The 22,968-nt window shown below is 38.1% G+C and overlaps 1 protein-coding gene across 1 annotated transcript in view; it reads left to right on the forward strand.

Moving 5' to 3' along the window:
• The window catches only part of LOC306887998 (rho guanine nucleotide exchange factor 26-like), an 81,689-nt gene that overhangs the window by 8,202 nt on the left and 50,519 nt on the right, over positions 1–22,968 (forward strand). Inside the window, exons 3-6 of the mRNA XM_079446083.1 lie at positions 144–195; positions 340–485; positions 11,618–11,674; positions 12,473–12,633. Coding sequence (XP_079302209.1) covers positions 144–195; positions 340–485; positions 11,618–11,674; positions 12,473–12,633 — 416 coding nt within the window. The remainder of the gene's footprint in view (positions 1–143; positions 196–339; positions 486–11,617; positions 11,675–12,472; positions 12,634–22,968) is intronic.

Here is a 22,968-nt window from a genome sequence, read left to right on the forward strand (position 1 = left end):
TTACCCTACTGTATACTTTATTCTTTGAATAATTATTATTATTTTATTATTTTTTTTTTATTAAAGCATGTTTTATGGACCACTGTTTCCTAGAAAATCCCATTTGTCAGTCCCAACTAATCAATCACCTGTGCTTCCTGCAGAATGTGGAGAGAAAGAAAGGCCTCCCGACTCAGCGTACATTTGACAGTGAGGGTAAGCATTGGTCATCCTCCAGACCTTTCTGTGTGATATTTATACAGAGCACACTCAACAGAGACTTAAGTGAACATCCTCAAAAAAATGAGTGTTTCCATGGATGTTTTCATAGTCACAGTTTCAATGCATTTTATTTTTTAGAGGAAGAAGTTCTGTACCAGAATTACCAAGAGAAAGCCCTTCACAATGATTCTGATGAGGACGCTGAACACAAAGAACCTCAGCCATATGAAAGCATTGTGGTCCAGTACAAACCCATTCGCACTTCTTGGAGTCAACTCAGTGTGGTGAGGAACTATAGAGGCACATAGGCACACCTTTTTTTGAGTTTTGATGGACACAAAGTTGTTTTTAAACACACTCTATCAGCGTTCAAGAATGCTGATATTGTAAGGAATGTCATCCAACTCTGTTTTGCTGGGTGTCCCAGCCCCAGTTTTGCTTCACAGAGTATGAGAGAATGAAAGCAGGTGGTTTTTATCCAAATGTGGGAGGGAAAGAGAAAGAGTGGGCTGGGATAAGCTCATCTTTTGGGAAATGGTCAGGCAGTGTGCCAGTTCCTTGGCAAATACTGGAGAATTCTTCCCTATGGAAAAATGTAAAATGTAGATGGATGAAACAGTGTAGTGACTCCAGTTATGGATTTATGTAATCAAGTCTGGATAGCTTTAATGCTATTTTCACATTTACATGTATGCATTTAGCAGACGCCAAAGCGACTTACATTGCATTCAAGTTACAGTTTTTACATTTTATCAGCTCTTGCGTTCCCTGGGAATCAAACCTATGACCTTGGCGTTGCTAGCTCTATGCTCTACTATTTGAGCTACAGGAAAGGAAATTTTCCACTTAGGAATTCAGTTCCACAGTGCATTTGTTTACTAATATATTGGTATTTTATATCAGAAATGTTCTGATGCAGCTAAGATCGAGAGAGAAGCAAACTGGATCACTCTAGATTGCCATGAACCAAGAACCACCTGCAGAAAGAGAGAGCAAAAGAATGAAGGATGCTAGAAAGAAAGAGTAAACATGAAAAGTGTGGGAGGCAAAGCAGAAAAATATCTTTCTAGGGAAAAAATAATAATAAAAAACAAAGTGTACAAACGGAAGAAGGGAAAGTGCATAAGGCTGGAGTAGAGGGGTTGTGTGGTGGACTGCTGGCTTTGGCAGGAGGACATGCACTTTTAAAGTATGGTGATGCATATGTATCCATCTGTAACATAAGGCTGTGCAAATAATCAAATGCGATTATCATGTGCATCTCGTCAGTCAAGCCAGTTCTGTGATTAGTAGTAAATCTCCATCACGTGCTTTCAGATGGAGCGGCATGTAATACACAGAGCCGTAGTTCATTGACAAGCTACGCAATATCGCGTTCATTATCGCAGGTGATATATTTATATCAATTATTTGCACAGCCATACTGTAAAACCACCATCACATACATAAACACATACAAGTGCAGACAAGAATTTAGATGCATACTAACATTAGTACAACTATAAACACTTGAGCTATTACGTGATTTTATTGCCATTTTTAGTTGTGTTGTAAATAGGCACACACCATTTACTCACCCTTATTTCATTCCAGACCCATAGGACATCTTTGATACACAAATAGAGATATTTTTTAATGAAAGATGAGAGATTTCTGTCCCTCAATTGAAAGTCCACACTACCAAAGTTTCAGAAAATTCATAAAGACAAAAACGTAATTCAAATGAACCAAGTGATATAGTTCAAGTCTTCTGACGAGACATAATTGCTTTATATGTTGAACATATTTAATTTATGGGTCATTCAATGAAATCGGTGCCTTTTGCATCCCTAAGAAATAATCAAACATAGATTTAATATAACAACGAATAAATTAGCAATTTTAAAAACATAGAAATACTATGCATTCTTTCATATGGGGGGCATCATGCAGTGTCAATACTGTTACCATTTTTAAAATGTACATTTAAATTCTTATTTATTATATTTAATATAATCAATATCTACAAGTAAAATCCTTTCAAAGTATACAACATGCATTTGTGAACTTGACTATTAGCTAGAAATTAGCAAATTAGTTTGAAATTGTCATAACGCCATATCACCCTGCAGCCCAAGACTGGTTGCCCACTGAAGCTAAGCGGGGTTGAGCCTGGTCAGTACCTGGAAGGGAGACCTCCTTGGAAAACTAGGTTGCTGCTGGAAGAGGTGTTAGTGATGCCAGCAGGGGCTGCTCACCCTGTGGTCTGTGTGGGTCCTAACGCCCCAGTACAGTGACAGGGACACTATACTGTCAAAAAGCACCGTCCTTCAGATGAGAAGTTAAACCGAAGTCCAGATTCTCTGTGGTCATTAAAAATCCGAAAAGAGTAGGGGTGTAACCCCGGAATCCTGGCCAAATTCACCCATTGGCCTCTGACCATCATGGCCTCGTAATCATCCTCATACACTGATTGGCTTCATCTCTCTGTCTCCTCTCCTCCAATAAGCTGGTGTGTGGTGGGCATTCTGGCGCAATATGGCTGCTGTCGCATCATCCAGGTGGATGCTACACACTGGTGGTGGCTGAGGAGATTCCCCTCTCTTGTAAAGCGCTTTGAGTATCCAGAAAACACTATATAAATGTAACAAATTATTTATTAATATTATTAAACCTGTTACTGTCATCCCTGTACTTTTCAGGGTAACAGGTTTTGAGTACTAGTGCTGTCAGACGATTAATCGCATCCAAAATAAAAGTTTTTGTTTACATGATATATGCGTGTGTACTGTGTATATTTATTATGTATATATAAATACACTCACATACAGCATATATTTTGGAAATATTTACATGCATATATATTTATATATTTATATTATATATAAATATATTTAATATATAAACATAACATTTTCTTAAATATATGCATTAGAGATCGACCGATATATCGATTTACCGATATTTTCCCTGATTTTTAAGCATTTTACCATAATTGGATATGAATATGGATTTAAATATAAATATATAAATGGATATAAATATACACAGTACACACACACATATTATCTAAACAAAAACCTTTATTTTGGATGCGATTAAGTAATAGTATTGTTACTATTACTGTTGTTGTTAGGATGGGATGATCAGGATAGGATGATCAGTCTCAATAAACCTTTTTTTTTTCTCAATAATTCATTGTCAATAATGCATCCATGTAAATTAAATTGCAAACAAGAGCAGCAAGATGACTGCAGACATTCACCCCAGTCTTGCAATGTTTAAGAAAGTCAAGATCTAGGCCTGGTTTCAGATGATCACAGAAAGACCAAGATCTGATCATCTTACTTACCTAATAATAGAACCAGATCAGTATATTTGAAGTTCTGTGAGGGGACACAAACAGATGGGCACATTATCTAATTACAATACCCTTAAGACATTAGATATCTTAGAAATGTAATGTGCTAAATCTACAATGAACTGACTTAAACTGAAAAATTGACTGTTTACTATTGTCATACAACTTTGCCAAGTAAGTGCAAAACAATATAATGCAATTAAAATTTTTAAAACTTTACAGTATTATGTAAACAAATATGTGCAGTGTGCTGAAGAATGTGTGTCCTGTCATCCCTGTTACTCTAGTCTAGTCAGTCCTGTGACTATGGCATCAGTTCTGTTACTGTCATTAATTTAATAACAATGTGTTAAAAACTATATTTTATTTTGGACAAAGCCCTTTTTTAATGTCTGTCTTGTAAAAATATATATATATTTTTCTTAATTGACATCACCCTCCAAGATTATTATGTTCTTGGTCATCTGAATGACACAAAAAAAAAAAAAAAAATATATATATATATATATATATATATATTTTTTTTTTTTTTAATTTTTTTTTTTAAATCCGAAATTGAAACAATCCCAGTGAAAAGAGTGACTGAAATGCTGCTCATATATGTGAAAAGTATCACATAGTTCTAATTAAACTATAGTATGTGTATTAACGCTTGTGTTATTATGTTAAAAATACTTTTAAAAAGTTGATTAAACTTATTTAATTTTTTTATTTTTACAAGTGCAAAAAGGCACCGATTTTGTGGAATGACCCTTATGCTTTTAATCATAAATAAACATTGATCAATGGATCATGAAATATGGTAAATGGAAGCGTAATAGTAGATTACTTACAAATTATAGTCAATTACAAATTGCATGGCGACAAATTTATAGGGACAAGATTATTGTAAAGATATCCTCCACTACTGTATTCTTCAGAAAATTTCAAAATCTTGTTGCATTTAATATTTTGACATAGCAGAGTCAATACTAATGTCTGTAGAGAGGGTTTTAGCCATTGAACAATGTAAAGTCTACAGAATAAAGCCATAGTATCAGCAGTATGCTTGGAATGTTTAAAGAGTTTTATGGTGGCATGGTATTGTGAAATTACTAAATGTGTTAAAAAAACTTGCTGACTTGGCTGGATTCCTTTGTAATGCACAGGTGTTTACAATAACTAGAGCATTTTATCATAAATAATGTAACAGTCATGCGATTTCTCTATTGCTCTCTGCCATCCATATTCCCTGGAAAACTGGTGGTAAAACCTTAGTCCTCTGCTGCTTTTCATTTCGGGTTTCCTTGGTTTCTCTGGAATCTTTCAATTCCTTACAGCAATTCAGAGAGGTGTTTAGAAATAGGAAGGTACATATTCTGAGGTCATGTTACGTCACGTCATCTACTTATTTTAGTGCCCCTGGCAGCTTTGTACAGGAACCTGGACGAGAGAAGTCTGGGTGGAGTTGTTATCAGACGTTTCACCGCTCCTAGTTCTGTCTCTCACTGTCATATTTGTCCTTCATGTTTGCTCACTACTCTCAAAATGACTTTGTGTGGCAGAATTATATACTGTATGTATATACACACACACACACATCAGTTCAAGCATTTCTAAAGTTGGTACTTTATCAAAATAAAATACAAACATCAGCGCACCCACCTCTGTGTCACCGTTGGAATGCGACTGAAGTACAAAGCCTATAATTTACATAAATAATAGTTTAGCATTCAGATACGTTACATCGCAAATTTGGAAATATTATGGAATATTTGGATTTGTGCCAAATGAGAGAGGTAAGATACACGAGCACAAAGCTCTATTTCGCAAACAGTTGAGTGCGCAAGCCTTTAAAGTATACTCCTTTGTCAGTCTATGTGAGAGACGTGTTCAGAATCAGCACACGGTCACTGTCAAGTAGGCTTTGTTTTCAAGTGCACCACTCACGGCATTCGCTGATCTTCTGCTGGTGGTTATGCTGGCGCCCCCTTCTGGATTGAGGGTGAATTGCCTGGATTCGTTGTAAGGCCTCATGTACCGAACCGAGACGGACCGTTCGGTACGAATACATGTACAGTGCCACCCCTAATATGTGTATATATATATATATATATATATATATATATATATATATATATATATATATATATATATATATATATATATATATATATATATATTAGTTTCTCTAATCTCTGATAGAAGGGTAAACTGTGCCAAATGGCAATGTGGATAATTCTTCAGTGGCGATCCCTAATGGCAACAAGCTGAGAGAGAATGTGTGAAAGAAGGGTCAACATTACTGTCAAATAAATTGCGCTACTATGCTTTTATTACCTTGTTTTTCTGACCCGAGTAAGAATTATCAGAATGTGCCTCAGGTGTTTGTGGTCTTGCAGGAGGAGATGCAATAAGGTCAACTGTTTTAACTGTAATCTACAGTGTCCTCCAGCAAGACCCAGGACACTTTTACTTTACAGCTTTTCGTCCCGACATAAGTCCATTTGATGTATCAAGATTTATCTAAGATGTATTCAGCCTCGAAAAGTTGGTCTGTGAGTGACAGGGCCGAATCTGTGTGACAATCTATTTGGTCACAATGCTTACCGATGGCACAAGATGGCGCCGCTGTGTTCGGACGCCGTTCGGGTCGCTCCGCTGAGATTTTGCTTCAACTTTCTTTTTTACTTAGTTTTACTTTCTCTTTTTACACATCTCACGTCGGCACTGATCACCTACAACATAGAAACACTTTTGGACATTGGAAACCGCTACACCAACCTGCTTCAGGACACTTTATCCACGAATCCTGCGTGGCCTCTGGAGATTCTTCGGAACGCGGAGATAAACAATACCCCCCCGAGGCGACGGATCAAGAAACACCGCGGGAAGCGCGCTGGAATTCGAGTCAGACTCAGGAAAAGGGCTCACAGTCCTCCTCTTCCAAGCATTCTCCTCGCTAATGTCCAATCCTTGGAGAATAAGATGGACGATCTTAGAGCCAGGATTAGTTTCCAACGGGACATAAGGGACTGTAACATCCTTTGTTTGTCAGAAACGTGGCTTTTGTCCTCGGTCCCGGACACTGCTGTAATGCCGAGTGATAACTTCTCTGTCTTTCGGACGGACAGAACAGCAGAAGCCGGTAAATCCAGGGGTGGAGGAGTATGTTTCATGATCAACAAGAAATGGTGTGATCCCAGGAATATCTCCATTCTGTCGCGTTCCTGCTCGCCTCATCTGGAGCATCTTTCCATTATTTGCCGCCCATTTTATCTGCCCCGGGAGTTTTTATCGATCATTGTTACTGCTGTGTACATTCCACCACAGGCGGACACCGGCTTGGCTTTGTCTAAGCTTCACGATGTGCTCAGCGGCTACATTAACAAACATCCTGACGCTGCCTTCATCATCGCGGGGGACTTTAACAAAGCCAACCTCAGACAGGTCATGCCGAACTTCCATCAACACGTATCCTGTCCAACTAGAGGACCAAACACACTGGATCATTGCTACACTCAGTTCAAGGATGCCTACAAAGCCCGCTCACTACCGGCTTTTGGCAAATCGGACCATGCCGCCATTTTTCTAACACCGGGATACAAACAAAGGCTCGTTCAGGAACCTCCGGTGCAGAGAGTAGTGACGCGCTGGTCCTCCCACTCAGAGACTATGCTGCAGGCGGCGCTTGATGACGTCGACTGGGACATGTTCCGGGCGAGTTCTTCTGACGTCAGCGAGTTCACGGATGTAGCATTAAGCTTCGTAAACACGTTAACCGAGCAAGCTACAGAAACAATAACGATAAGGACATTCTCCAACCAGAAACCGTGGGTGGACAGAACAATCCGTGCCGCGGTTAACACACGCACTGCCGCTTACAATGAGGCTCTTCTGTCTGGGAATACGAGTGAGTACAAAGCATCGTGCTATGCTCTCCGTCGTGCAGTAAGAGCCGCTAAACACAGATACAGAGAGATAATTGAGTCTCATTTCCAGCTCAACAACTCTCGATGGATGTGGCAGGGACTGAGGACCATCTGTGACTTCGGAAACAAATCCTCCGCGGAGGTGAGAGCAGATCCGTTGCTGGCCGACGAGTTAAACACCTTCTACGGCCACTTCGATGGCAACGGCGGCGGCGCATCTCTGCCGACCAGCGCGTCAGGAAGCAGCAGGCAGAGCAGCGATGATCCTGTTATCACCGTGTCGGAGGATGAGGTTCGGAGGGCGCTAAAGAGAGTGAACGTCAGGAAAGCAGCCGAACCTGATGGGATAACCGGCCGTGTTCTGAGGTCCTGCGCCGATCAGCTCGCTGGTTTGTTCACGTCTATCTTTAATGAGTCCCTTGCTACCTCCGTGGTTCCCACCTCATTCAAAAAATCCATCATTATCCCTGTGCCAAAGAACAATAAACCCTCTTGCCTGAATGACTATCGCCCAGTTGCCCTCACATCTATAGTCATGAAGGTTTTTTGAGAGACTTGTAAAGAGCCACATTTGCTCCTCCATTCCTGATACTCTGGACCCTCTTCAGTTTGCCTATCGCCCAAACAGATCCAGATCTTTAGGAAGAGACAGCAGCAGCCCTACACTCCTCTTATGATCAGTGGGACCCCTGTGGAGAGGGTGAGTAGCTTCAAGTACCTCGGTGTAAACATCTCCGAGAACCTGACTTGGACTACACACATCCAAACACAGGTCAAGAAAGCCAGGCAAAGACTGTACCATCTGCGACAGCTGAGGAAATTCAGGGTCTCACCAGCAATCCTGAAAACTTTCTATTCAGGGACCATAGAAAGTGTATTGACTCAGTGCATCTCAGTGTGGTATGGAAACCGCTCCAATCAGGACTGCAAAGCTCTACAGAGAGTTGTGCGCTTAGCTGAGCGCATCTCAGGATCTGCTCTCCCCTCTCTGCAGGACATCTACCTCGAACGCTGCAAAAATAGAGCTGTTAAAATCTTCAAGGACTCTAATCACCCTGGTAACCGTCTATTCACTTTGCTTCCATCTGGTAAGCGCTTCCGTAGCCTGATGGCAAAAACTGAGAGACTTAGGAGGAGCTTCTTCCCCCAGGCCATCAGGCTCCTAAACTCTAACTCTGTGTCATAACATCACTTGACTCCATGTAAATATCACCATATCAATAAGCTATTCATAATTTTTCTCTACCTCATATTGCTGCTATTTAAATACCCTGTACAACTTTTTTGCACATTGTTTTTGCACATTCCTCTTATTACTATTTAAGTCAACAACATACTGATCTGCACATTTACAGTATATTTATATTTTTTATCTTATCTTTTCTTTTCTTTTATTCTTTTCTTTTATTTTTTCTACTGTTCTTCTCTTAATATTTGTATACTTTATAATTGCACTGTCCTTGGAGCGGACCTGACCTACATTTCACTGCTGGTTATACTCTGTATAATTGTGTATGTGACAAATAAAAACTCTTGAATCTTGAATCTTGAATCTTACCAGAGCTGAGTAGATTAGCTACTTACAAACTGTAGTTCATTACTGATTACAGATTACATGATGAAAACTGTAGTTAGTAACCTACAGTAATCAAGATTACTCATTTTAGGTAATGTAATCTGACTACTTTTTAGATTACTTTTAGATAACTTTTTATTAAACTTGTTTTAACCTTACCATTAAACATACCATATTGATATTAAAAAGCAAAGAGAAAGAAAATACATTCCATTTTTTGATATCAGCATCATATCAGAATTAAACCTTACATTACATCAGGGTTTCCCAAACTGGGCTTAATGTAAGAATTGCAGTGGGTTTGTAAATTGATAAAAAGCTAATAATTAATAAAATAATTTAAAAATTATTACTTGAACACTAAAAATATAAATATTTTATTTGTTTACCTGCATGTCAATGTGACCATTAACCAACATCAGAGAACTGTAAACATTGAGAATGTGATAATCATTTGAAATATTAACTTCCTCAGAGATATTTCACTTAGACATTTTATTTTAAGAGGTTTGGCTGACGGAAATGTTTGGGAATCCCTGTTTTATATGAACAAACAATAATAAACAAACATGAAAACAACAATGACATTACATGCCCAAAGTATTCTAGGTTTTAAATATTTTTGTCCAGACTTCCAGAATCAACAGTTACTGAAGGTCACTGGATATGATGAATACATTTCACAGCTATAGTTCACCAGTGTTTGGTAACTTACATAATTATTTGTTTCATACACGGTCTAATTGCTTGAGAGGTGCGTTTTTCCCCCTAAAATTCAGAAGCATAGTTTGCATACATACTCTCTCTGCACTTAGTTACAAAACATTTAAAGCTGTTGTTGGATATTTTCAATTTCTGAAGGATAAACTCAGGGTTCAGTTTGATTCATTTATTTAATAACATGCTGTCGTTGAAACAAAAGTTCCCAGTGTTTTGGACCATTTTTAATTTTGTTGCTATGGTTACCCGAGTACAGTTGTGACTTCAGTTGAACAAAACATTTAAACACTCACACCTGTAAGCAAATGCTGTATTCAGCCATGTTGTTTGCAGTTGTTATAAAAGCAATCTGTCCTAATCATTGGAAATAATTAACCTTGCATCTCATGCTTAGGACCAGATTTACTATCAGTTTGCCCTAGCACAAACCCTCTGTTGATGTTCAAATACTACTACTGTCAGGATTTGCAAATGACATGCATGTAGGACTTTCAGACACACATTTTATGGGAAGAGAGTTTTTAAACAAATTATGCAAGGTCATTTAGGGGTGGGAGAAAAAATAGATTCTCCGATGCATCGCGATTCTCTCTTGAACGATTCTGAGCTTGTATCTTTCCCTGCATATGTGTGCGCGCTAGAGACGCGGCGGGCTTCATTGCACAGAATTGCGCTGTGAGACACGTACACATTGCTTGACAGTTTGTGCTTCCACTCACCGTGTTTTACTTTAGATTTGCTTTCATTTCCGCCGTTTGGAATGCAGTACTCGTGCACTGACTGACAGACTTTCACGTGCGCTTTGTGTTTGTTTGTCCTGAAGCTCGATTGTGGCTGTGGGTAAATATGCTTGCATTTTTTAATACTTTTATACGAAATTGATGTACACACAGTCAGTTATGTTTTCAGAGCAGGACAAAACATCTGATATCTCGAAATAGATCTGTGCATTAGTCTGAATGCAGCCTGTTAAAGCTGCCACGGTCTATGATCTCATCAGTAATAATCAAACGGCAATAATGCTGAGGAAAAAAAGAAAAACCCATAACTATTGTCTGTAAGCTTTCAGATACTTGCTTATGTATGCCTGATTATATAATAATAATAATAATAATAAAAAAAAAATATTTAAAATTTATATGGAAATGTAGCCATGTGCAGTAATATTGAAAACTGAGAATGTGATGCATTGTGATATTGTGTTGATAATCGTAATTGAATTGAATCGTGAAACCAAGATTCACACTCCTACTTTTAAGAAGGCAGTACTGACACACACAGATTCCAACTATAAATAAAAAGCATAAACTCCAATTTTGGTTAAGAAAGTTGCAAAGATGTATTTGCACAGCAGAAGAATTAATTGGGGAAAAAATGTAAATCAAGAATCGTTTTGGATTCAGATTGTGACTCCCATAATCGGAATCGGATCAGATCATGAAGTGCATGAAAATTCCCACCCCTATAATTTACTAAGGTTTGCAGTCATTTTCAGGTATTTGCACCATTATTTAATGCCCAAAAATCATGTCTTCTTTATCATGTTTGTGCCTGTGTTGTTACCAGCACTGATTATTATCAGCTTTGCTTGTTTGAGACCGTAAGCTAATTTGTTTTGCTCTTGGAATATTGTGTTGTTCATTATAGAAATGATCTGGCAGCCTCTGTTCTTTAACTTACACTTTTTCAGTAGATCACTAGCAGAACTTTCCACTACCATCTGCATTATTGTGGAACTGCGATTTCACATTAATTTGCCCTTTTTAGTAAATCTGTCCCTTAGTGTAATGCATTCTGAAAAGGTGTTTTTTTATGTATAATTAATTTTAATTACTAAGTGAGGTGCTTATCCTCAACTCTGTATTCCAGGTTAAAAAAAGTGGAAAGTTTGAGAAGTTAAGTCAAGAAGAACGAAAGAGACAAGAGGTAAGGTTCCAGCCTTCCTGACTTTTTCATTCTCTCTTTTTTGATCTTGCTCGTATTAAATAAGAGACACATTATTTTGGATGGAAATTTCTGCTGCTTCTCTGGAGCCTGTCACTTGCCAGTTTGAATAAACCATTGAAATATGACCTTGCACAGGCGTATCTCTGAACTTTTTCTGTTGGTTTTGCATTAAATTCCACAAGTCATATTTGTTCCAAACACATTAGGCTGATAAAGGTTGATCATAAAGGAACTTGGACAAAACAGACATTTAAAAAAAAAAAACACACATATGTTATTCTACTAAGTAAGATTTAATTTAGATTTTTCTTTTATTAGAAATTAATACTTTCATTCAGCAAGGATGCATTAAATTGATGAAAAGTGACAGAAAAATACATTGTTACAGAACATATCTTCTTATTGCTCTTTATGCTGGTTAAATGTTGTTCTTCTGAATTTGTATTACTCACAAGAATAAATTACATTTTAAAATATATTAAAACAGAAAACAGTTATCTTAAATTGTAATGTTGTGTTTCACAATATTACTGTTTTTACTGTATTTTTGCAAATACATGTTTGTTATTGTAAATGTTTATTGGTAAGTACAGTTTAGATATGAAAAAAAGGTACTGAGAATTTGACAGTTCCTTTCACTTCTGTGTCAGCAGTCACCTGTTATTATCTTGCTTTTTGTCAGCTAGGAGAGATCCTCAGGAATATGAGCATGATATGTGTAATAATTGAAACTGGACAGTTGTAATGCAATGCCTAAATGACGTTTCTATCCCTCAGACCATATTTGAGGTCATTTCATCAGAGCACAGTTACTTACACAGTCTGGAGATCCTCGTCCGTCTCTTCAAGAGCTCAAACGAGCTCAGTGAGATCATTAACAAAACGGACCATCACCACCTCTTCTCCAACATTGTTGACGTCTGTGAGGCCAGCAAAAAGTAAGAGATTCTCTTGACTGACCTCACCTGAGATAAATTTGTGAAGTTTGTTGGACATCTCTTTTAGCTCTGACAGTTTTCTGATATGGTGCTGCTGTTATAGGGCCTTGGAAGATTAAAGTTGCCATTTTCTCAGTGAATATTGGGAACCTGAGCGTGCTGACACCATATACTGACATGAGCTGATAAGTTTGCCTAGTTAGGTATTAAGTGTTGTCCTGGCATGTTAGGTTACCTCACAATTTACTGGAGTTTCTCGAAGTGCTCAAGAGAAATTGAAGATTGCCGGTGCATGTTTAATATATGAAAGTTTTGATTTTTGATATGTGAAATGCTCAAAACTGTTCTCACTAAGTTTGTAAGAACCTGAACTAGGTTACTGGTTTTATTGGAATGGTTTGGAGTAGTTTAACATCAGTGCAAAATGTTAGTATTAATTATTTCCAACACCTGCTTGTAAATCGGAGAGACGTCCTGTCCACCTGATGCTTCAGGTAATGAAGGAAGCTGAAACTTGAAACCATCACGTTTGCAGAGACCGATGTTGTTTGCTGTGCCAAGAGTCTTATGCTCTGAATGCATCTCCTGAGAGCCTCTTACTTTATCTCGCTCATGGCCATTTTCTATTGGATGACGTGTACCATGTTTACTTTAAAGCAGGGTTTTTCAAAGTTTTTCAGTAGGGGTGCTCCGATCAGGATTTTTGAGGCCGATTGCCGATCACAGGAGTCCACTACTGATCCATCTGTTTACCACAAACACAATATTTATCCATTATTTTGATTTCAAATCCAAACATTGTTACTGAAAATGCTTTTTCATTGTGATTATTTTTTCTTTTACAGTAATACAATCTTTATAGACGTGTTTAAATGCAATAAATATAAGAAACACATTATTCAATGCTTTTTACTTTTGCATTTAGGCTACTTCTAGATTTATATATTAAGTTGCTCAAGCAAGTGGCAAAACATTTAAACTACTTTTCTTATGTTATCACAAACATTGTAAATTAACTTATGACTGGCAGAAACAGAATTTTATTTTTGAATTTTCGTTTGCATTTAAATCTTTATTACAAGCAATCATGCATTTATAAAGAACTTTGCTTTCCATACCTCTATGAGTGCCATCTATTATTACCTTGTTTATCTAAAAGTGCTCTTTTCCTTTAAACCTAACCAAAAAGCCACATGGGATGCAGCTCGCTTATAATGCAGACGCGATGTGATTTGAAGCCATTTGCACATTTTGAGAGGGAACGCACGCGCAGTGATTCACACAGACTGTTTAAGAAACGATGTCTCACAGAAAGTTTCAAATGACTTTATATGCTATTTAATCAATAAATATGAATTGTACCTCACCTTCAGCATTATAATTATTTCACCCGCACCAGACAGAGACTGAGACGTTGCCGCTGCATGTCGTGCCAAACCTCTCTCGGCACGCAGCATCAGGACCCCTTAGTCAACAGAGACATGGAGCAGGGACCCCCAATACAAAATGTGTCAAGCAGAGCTATAAAGCATACAGCCTTCGATATTAATAGAAACTAATCATATTATGATTAAGAATAAATTATATTATGTTATACTGTATTTTATGTTAAGACAGTGGATCAGAACTATGCACATTAATATTGTTGCACATGCATCGCTGCCTGTATATAACATTTTATTGTTAAAATTGAGATTTATGCATTAAAAACAACGTTTAGATAAAAGTCAGATGGGCATTTACATTTATCTGAACTTCAGCTATAAGTTTATTAAAAATTCACATTTTAATTTTAGGCCTACTGTCAAATGGACAAATAAATATTTACTTAAACTTTAGCTTCAAGCTTACTAAAACTTAATATTTTATGTTTTACTATGGGATGGAGCAGCAGCTCCATGACAAGAGTGAGACATTTAAGATTATTTACAAGGCATTACTTTTACAAATAATTGTAATGGAATTTAAATAAGTATGTTGATATGAATATTTTTTTTAGCAATCTTATTAGCCTGCATTTAGATCGTGCGTATCTAGTTTGACATGCCATATTTTTGTCCCGTGCTAGCATCATATCTATTGCAGCTTCAGAGTGAATCACACATTTAGATGTCACTTCCAAAACTCAGTAGCGTGTAATTGACCGTTGGTCTTCTTAGCAGCATGAAAAACAATAATTTTATTCAACGGATTAGAGCTAGGCCTATATATAGCCTCATGAGATGCGAAAGGCAGATCACTTTACAATCACTAAAAAGCTGTCACTCATCTCAGTTCGGGATCTCAGAACGTTACATTAAAATCAATAAAGTTGTCTACACTGCATAATGAATTTCTTACTTGCGTCGTGTCGTTCTTTATTAATGAGAGAGGATTCAAGAGAGTGAGCATAACTGTGTAAAAGTGTTTGCTAAATCGCCAATAGGCTAATATATGACCCGTGCTGGCAAAATGAGTCGGAATGAGCACATTTTCAGAAATGACTGAGCTACAGCCGTTTGAAGGTGATAGAGTCAGCAGCTGATTTTGAGAAAAATCGAGTTGAAGTTTTCTGAAGATTCCAAAGCAAAATCGCCAAGAAACGTTGCATAATTATTTTCTTAATTATAATTACTATATTATTAATCACAATATAGCTATTTTGTTTTTTACTTTATCTTTGTTATTACAAGTAAGAACAAAGATGCAAATAAACAAGGCAAGGCAAGTTTATTTATATAGCACATTTCATACACAGTGGTAATTCAAAGTGCTTTACATAAAAGAAAGTGAAATAGACATTAAAAATCAATAAAAACATGGAAATAAAAATAATAAAAACAAGGAATTTTAAAATGATATAGAGATTGATTTAAAATAAATTTAAAGAAAATGATTATACATAAAATTCATTGCAGTCAGTTCGGACATATAGCACAGTGCTCATTCAAATGCACAGTTAAACAGATGAGTTTTGAGTCTTGATTTAAATGTGGCTAATGTTTTAGCACATCTGATCTCTTCTGGAAGCTGGTTCCAACTGCAGGCCACATAATAGCTAAAAGCAGACTCCCCTTGTTTTGTGTGAACCCTTGGTATTTCTAACTGACTCGATCCTAATGATCTGAGTGGTCTGTTTGGTTTATATTCAGTGAGCATATCAGCAATATATTGCTGATATGCTCACTGAATATAAACCAAACAGACCACTCAGATCATTAGGATCGAGTCAGTTAGAAATCCTGGGTCCTGGGCCATTGAGTGACTTATAAACAAGTAAAAGTATTTTAAAATCAATCCTAAATGTAACTGGAAGCCAGTGTAAGGACCTGAGGACTGGTGTGATATGCTCAGATTTTCTGGTTCTAGTCAGAATCCTGGCAGCAGCATTCTGGATGAGCTGCAGTTGTCTAATGGTCTTCTTGGGAAGGCTGGTGAGGAGACCATTACAGTAATCCACCCTGCTGGTGATAAAGGCATGAACAAGTTTCTCCAAGTCTTGACTGGAAGCAAAACATCTAATTCTTGCAATGTTTTTGAGATGATAGTATGCTGATTTAGTTACTGCTTTGACATGACTACTGAAACTAAGGTCTGTCTCCAGAATCACCCCAAGATTTCTGACTTGATTTTTAGTTGTTTGACCTATAGAGTCAAGGTAGGCATTCACCTTGAGAACTTCATCTTTGTTTCCAAATGCAATGACTTCAGTTTTCTCCTTGTTTAACTGAAGGAAGTTCTGGCACATCCAACTGTTAATTTCAGCAATGCATTGGCAGAGGGTGTCAATGGGGCTGTAGTCATTTGGAAATAAGGCTAGGTAAATCTGGGTATCATCAGCATAGCTGTGATAGGCAATTTGGTTCTTCATCATTATCTGACTTAGTGGGAGCATATACAGGCTAAACAAGAGCGGTGCAAGAATTGAGCCTTGTGGGACTCCACATGTCATGGCCGTCCACTTAGACTTATGCTCTCCTATACTCACATAATAACCTCTCCCTTCTAAGTATGATCTGAACCGTTTGAGTGCCATCCCAGAAAGCCCGACCCAGTTTTCCAGTCTCTCTAAGAGTATGTTATGATCGACAGTGTCAAACGCAGCACTAAGATCTAGTAGTACCAGCACTGCTATTTTGCCAGAATCAGAATTGAGGCGAATATAATTTATTATCTTAATGAGTGCTGTCTCTGTGCTGTGATGTGCTCGGAAACCAGATTGAAAATTGTCCAGATATCCATTTGACTTTAAGTAGTTGTTCAGCTGATTAAAAACTACCTTTTCAACAATCTTACCTATGAAAGGAAGATTTGATATGGGTCTATAGTTGCTCAACATGGTGTTATCAAGATTGCGCTTTTTCAGAAAGGGCTTAACAACTGCAGTTTTGAGGGAGTTTGGAAAAGTCCCAGAAAGAAATGAGGCGTTCACCACTTCTAAGAGATCAGCTTCTAAACAGTTAAGCACATTTTTGAAAAAGGATGTGGGAAGTGTGTCAAGATAGCAGGTTGAAGATTTAAGGTGCTGTACTATTTCTTCCAAAATTCTTTTATCAATTTTTTTTAAAAACACACATAGTCACTTCTTTTTGAAATTGCGGTCGAATCTGTGTGACCTCTGCATAACTTGAGGATGTGCCAATCTCCTTTCTGATATTATTGATCTTCTCAGAAAAGAAGGAAGCAAACTGCATTTGCTGTCGGAGAGCATTTCACTGGGAATCTGACTTGGGGGGGGTTTGTCAGTCTCTCAACAGTCGCAAAAAGAGTGTGAGTGTTGTTTCACGAGTTACATATAATAATAACGGAGCAAGTTTATGCGTATTTGGCGTGCTGTCCAGGGGGAGGGCTCCGAGCTCGGTAATCATTCACGAGCCCGGGGTACTCCCCTCGACCGGGGAGAGGGTACGAGCTCGGAATTTAGCCCGGACCCAAAGTGCTCCCCCCCTGAGTGCTCCTCCCCGTGCTGGGGTAGGAACCGGCTGTAGGTGAGGAGTTGGGGTGGTGGAGGGATGTCGGAAGACGAGAGATAATGATGGTAGGACTGCTTGGTTATTTATAGGGATTCTCTCTCGTGCTGATTGGATAGGTGGTGTAATTGCTGATGATGATTTGGCCGTGTTAATTATCTGTGCGTGCTCCTCCCGAAATTTGTTAATAAAACATCACTTAAGTTACTGTTTATAAGGTTAGAAAAGAAAGTCTATCTAGCTGTGGCTAGTTCCACATTGAAAGCATGAATGCTGTCTTTATAGATGCTATAGTGGATTTCGAGTTTCGTCTTCCGCCACATCAGCTCAGCTTTTCTGCATTGTCTTTTCATGCTCTGAACTGCTGTTGATTTTCTCCAAATTGATTTCTGTTTCCCCGTCTTCTTGCTGACCTTTATCGGGGCAATATCATCAATAACATTCTTAATTTTTGAGTTAAATAACTCCAGGAGAAGATCAACAGGGTCTGCAGAAATGCTTGGTGTTAATGACATTGCCTTCATAAATAGCGCACTAGTGTTCTTGTTAATGCATCTCTTACTGATAGAGACAGATCTAGATTCAGTGGTGACTGAGATCAATATATCAAAGAAAATACAGAAGTGATCAGATACATCCTTGATTACAATGGATGAAATGTTTAGACCTCTGTGGGTCCGTGCACATGCTGACTCAGGTCAAAAGTGTTTAAAATAGTTATAATTTCTTTTGTAGTTTTGGTTTCTGCATTATCTATGTGAATATTAAAATCCCCTGCAATAGCAAAACAGTCAAACTCTAAGGAAATCATTGATAACAGTTCAGTGAACTCATCAAAGGCTGGAGAATATTTTGGAGGCCTGTAAATAATGATAAACAGGGTGCGTGGAGCACCTTTCAGCACAATACCTAGGTGTTCAAAAGACAAATACTGACCAAATGACATTTGCTTGCACTGATAAACATCTTTAAACAGAGCAGCTACACCTCCACCTCTCCTAACAGTCCTGCAGACACTTATAAAATTAAAGTAGTTTAATCAAGAACAGTGAGTGATTCCGTCTTTTCTTTTAATGTTTGATTGAGACAGATCTACCTGTAATGCATCTTAATGTTACACATCAGATTTCTGACCAACCATTAAGTAAACATTTATGTAAGACATGACAGATTTTTGTATGAATCTCACCACGACATATTTTGCAATAATGTAGCCTACTTTATCGGAGATCGCACGCTTGTAGGAGGCGCGTCTTATGCGCGCGCTTAACTCATTTTTGTGACAACCTCATTTCGACCAAAACTGACATATTTAACTTTTTTTGCCTGTAGCTGAAAATTATTGCGCATTCCGACTCATTTTACTAGCACGGGTCACATATTATCAACTGGGAGTGCTCTTGCTTTCGTTTCATGGTGCTTATATTTAAAATTGACTTTCTGATGTTTTTTACCCATATTTTAATTTTTGTAACAATTTTTTTTGTGATCAAACATTAATTGGCGGACCCCCGGTTGAAGACCACTGCTTTAAAGGCATAACGGCTGCCTAATGTCATCGTTGCTCAAATGTTTTGGGCCAAATTTAAGGATTGTTGATCAAAACATTGGATTTTGTGTTTTTGTGGGGATTTGGGGTTTTTGTTCAGGTTTAGGAAGCTTTTAGCTCAGCTGAGAGCTGTGATGATTAATGCAAACTGTTTTTAAAAGTATCTTGGTCTTTAAAAGGTCTTGCAGGTTTGGATTGATATGAGGGTGAGTAATTCATGACAGAATTAAGAATTGCACATAAATACAAAACAAAGTACTATATATGCACCTCCCCAAGGAGACGTGACTTAAATTGCACTTAGACTTCATTATTCCAGGGTATTTATCCATTAGGAAAGATAGATCAAGAACAACAGGTGGAGGGTGTGCAACGTTTTTTATGTTAACATTGACTGAGTTGAGCGGTAAGTAACTCTGACTGAAGTTCAATTTATATGGTGATATAACTCATATAACTTTTATCAGCAAAGTGCTGATAAAAGAAACACAGGCAGCCACCAATAGAAGTTTCAATATAGTTTTTATTTCTATTGCACATTCAGTTTTCCTTTTGGTAGTTTATTTTATTTAGTTTACTTATTGTTTGTTAATACAGAACATTTAATGAGCTATCTGCTATCCTGTGAACTTTTTCAGCACTTGGATTGTTTGTGGCATCTAGTGGCTAGGGGTGTAACGATATATCGCAGTACGATATTTCGCGATGCAAAAATGTTACGATATGTATCGTAGAGTGTTGGCGATACATTTACGATATGACGGCAGTCTAATCCTATTGGTTGAGCTGCCGACGTGACCTACTCTGCAACAGCGTCGCGTGTGCTTTCATCGCAGTAGCAGAAATCGCTTGAACATTAGTAGGGCAACATGAGTTCGGCTGAAAGTGAAATTGAAGATGCCCCGTCTTCTTATAAGTCCATCGTCTGGCAGCATTTTGGTTTTCCAGTCACGCGACAGGACGACGGTAAAACAATTACAGACAAAACACAAAGTGTTTGTAAACACTGTAAAACAAGGCTGCCATACACAGCATCAAACACTTCGAATATGATGTGCCATTTAAAATGCCATCACAACAACAAACTCCTGCGACAAAAAGGGTGAACGAAGGCCAAACATCTATACAAAAGAGTTTTGCTGCAACATGGTCTCAGTCAAGTGCGAAAGCTCAAGAAATAACCAGGTGCATTGGAGTTTTTATTGCAAAAGACATGAGACCATTTTCTGTGGTCGACAATGTTGGATTTCGTGAATTGGTTAGGGTACTGGAGCCCAGGTACCATATTCCGTCACGCCCGCACTTCAGTCAAGAGGTAGTTCCAGCTCTGTACCGTGAAGCTAAGGCAAAGGTGGTCGACGGTCTGAAAAAAGCAGAGAATGTGGCAATTACAACTGACGGGAGGACTTCGCGGGCTTGTCAGAGCTATATTACAATCACGGCGCATGTTATTACCACGGAGTGGGAAATGAAAAGCTTCGTGCTTCAGACTCGCCCGCTTTTTGAGTCGCACACTGGGTCTAACATAGCCGAAGTTTTAAAAGCGGCTGTACAAGAGTGGTAGCTTGATAGGGCTCCTCATAGTACTGCAGTTGTTACTGACAACGCACGCAACATGGAGGTGGCAGTGAGAGAAGCCGGGTTGTCACTGCATATTAAGTGTTTCGCGCACACATTGAATCTTGCGCCGCAAGCAGGTTTAAATGTGTCAGCGTCAGTCGATTGCTTGGTCGCGTAAGAAAAGTCGTGGCTTTCTTTCACCGCAGTACCACAGCCACAGCTGTGCTCACGGAAACAAAAGATGCTTGAGATCGCATCACATAAGCTTATCATTGATGTGGCAACGAGATGGAACAGCTCCATGGATATGCTGGAACGCTATCTCGAGCAACAAGCGGCTATAACGGCTTCTCTTTTGAGCACAGAGGTGCGCAAAAATGCCTGTCAACTCGATACTCTGGATAGCAACGACATCACTGATGCAGAAGAAATAGTAAATCTACTTAAACCTCTAAAACAAGCCACCACTGTCCTCTCTGATGAAAAGAGCACCACCCTGTCACTCATTGTGCCCTTGAAATTCATGATCGAGCAGAGCATGACACAGGATGAGAAAGACTCTACAATTATAGCTAACATGAAAGCAGCCATCCTGCAGAACCTATCAGGTAGATACACAGAAGTACAGGATTATCTGCTAGAAAGTTCTGCACTGGACCCCAGATTTCGATCGTTGCCCCACCTACTCCCTGAACAACGCGAAGAGGTTTTCCACCGGTTGATGGACAAATCAAACCAGTTACAGCAGGTATGTTTGTCTGCATTATTTGAGAATCTGTATATTTGTATTTGCATGTTTATGTACTTTGTGATGTGTGTGAGTGAACGTGTTTTTTCTACGGCAGGGGATATTGTGAGTGCTCAAAGATCCCAGCTTTTGCCTGCAAATGTAGATATGCTGTTTTTTTGCAAAAAAACCTGCAAGTAATCTAAACAAACATTAGTGTTTATGTTGAACAGAACACCATTTAATTTTTTTTTTTTTTTTTTACTGCTTTAAGAAGTTCTGTCTGAGATATCTTTATTTTAAGTTCATGTTAAATTTAACAATTTTTTCAGTGACAGAAAGACATATTCAGTTGTTATTTTGAATACAAAAGGTATTTTTTAATTAAACCTTGAAATGTGTATTGTATGTACAACAAAGAAAGTTATTGAAATTTGTTAATGTTTTTTAAATAAATCTGTTATTTGAATTTCAGTTTCATTTTTAAATTTTGTTCAAAATATCGTGATACATATCGTATCGTGAACCCAGTATCGAGATATGTACCGTATCGTGACCTGGGCATATCGTTACACCCCTACTAGTGGCATTTTCATGTTTAATGCCATTAAGATTTCCCCTGTACAAAAAATTAAACTTCATTTGTAGATTGGCTTTTCTCTTAATTTTTCTGTTTTAACTTTTTCACTTTCAAATATGTCACATTACTGATAATTCATAACTAGATGCACATCCAAGTTTGGAAACCTCCATTTACCATATATCCATTATTGTATAATCATAGTTCCACAAGGGAACATTAAGCCGACCCCTGTCTTACTTTCTTTGAGACCGTTGCTTTTTTTATGTAGACATTGTCTAAGCAATCCACCCATCCAGTCAGTGTGGAGGAAGAGGAATAAAATAATAAAACTTGTGTTTGCCTGTTTATTATGTTTGAGTGCATATGTTCTTCCCATCAGTGTTGTCCATGTCACATTCTGACACTCATATGGCCCTGATCCCTGGTGCTCTCACTCATGAACAAATGTTCTGTTGAGCCGTAATGCCCTGCAGACAGAATCTACCCCCGCTGACCCCTGGCGAGGAGCACTGAGCTGTATTACAAGAAATTGTTTCATTTACTGAGTTTAGTGTGCTCTCCATCTTTGTGGAACGGTCCAGCTGGAGAGTCTCATTTATGAGAACACACACTCATTCCACACTAATACTGCTCAGTTTTCTGCTTTCATATACACTGTAAAAAAGAAAAGTTGAGCCAACTTAAAGTTTTAAGGCAACCAGCTTCAGCAGATTTGTGAGTTTTCTCATCTGAGAGAACTCAAAAATCTGCTGAAGCTGGTTGCCTTAAAATTTTAAGTTGGCTCAACTTTTTTTTTTTTACAGTGTAGAATGTGGAAAAATAGTGGATTCTGGATTGATAAAGATTGAGTTTGGTAAATTGGGCAAGAACAATTGTCACAGCATACAATTTTCTTTGCCTGTTTTTCAGCAACACAATTCATATGGGTGAGTTGAGTACTGCTGTTCCTCATACCTTATGTGAGTTA

Source organism: Barbus barbus, assembly GCF_936440315.1.
Source record: "Barbus barbus genome assembly, chromosome: 22".
NCBI classification, from domain to species: Eukaryota; Metazoa; Chordata; class Actinopteri; order Cypriniformes; family Cyprinidae; genus Barbus; species Barbus barbus.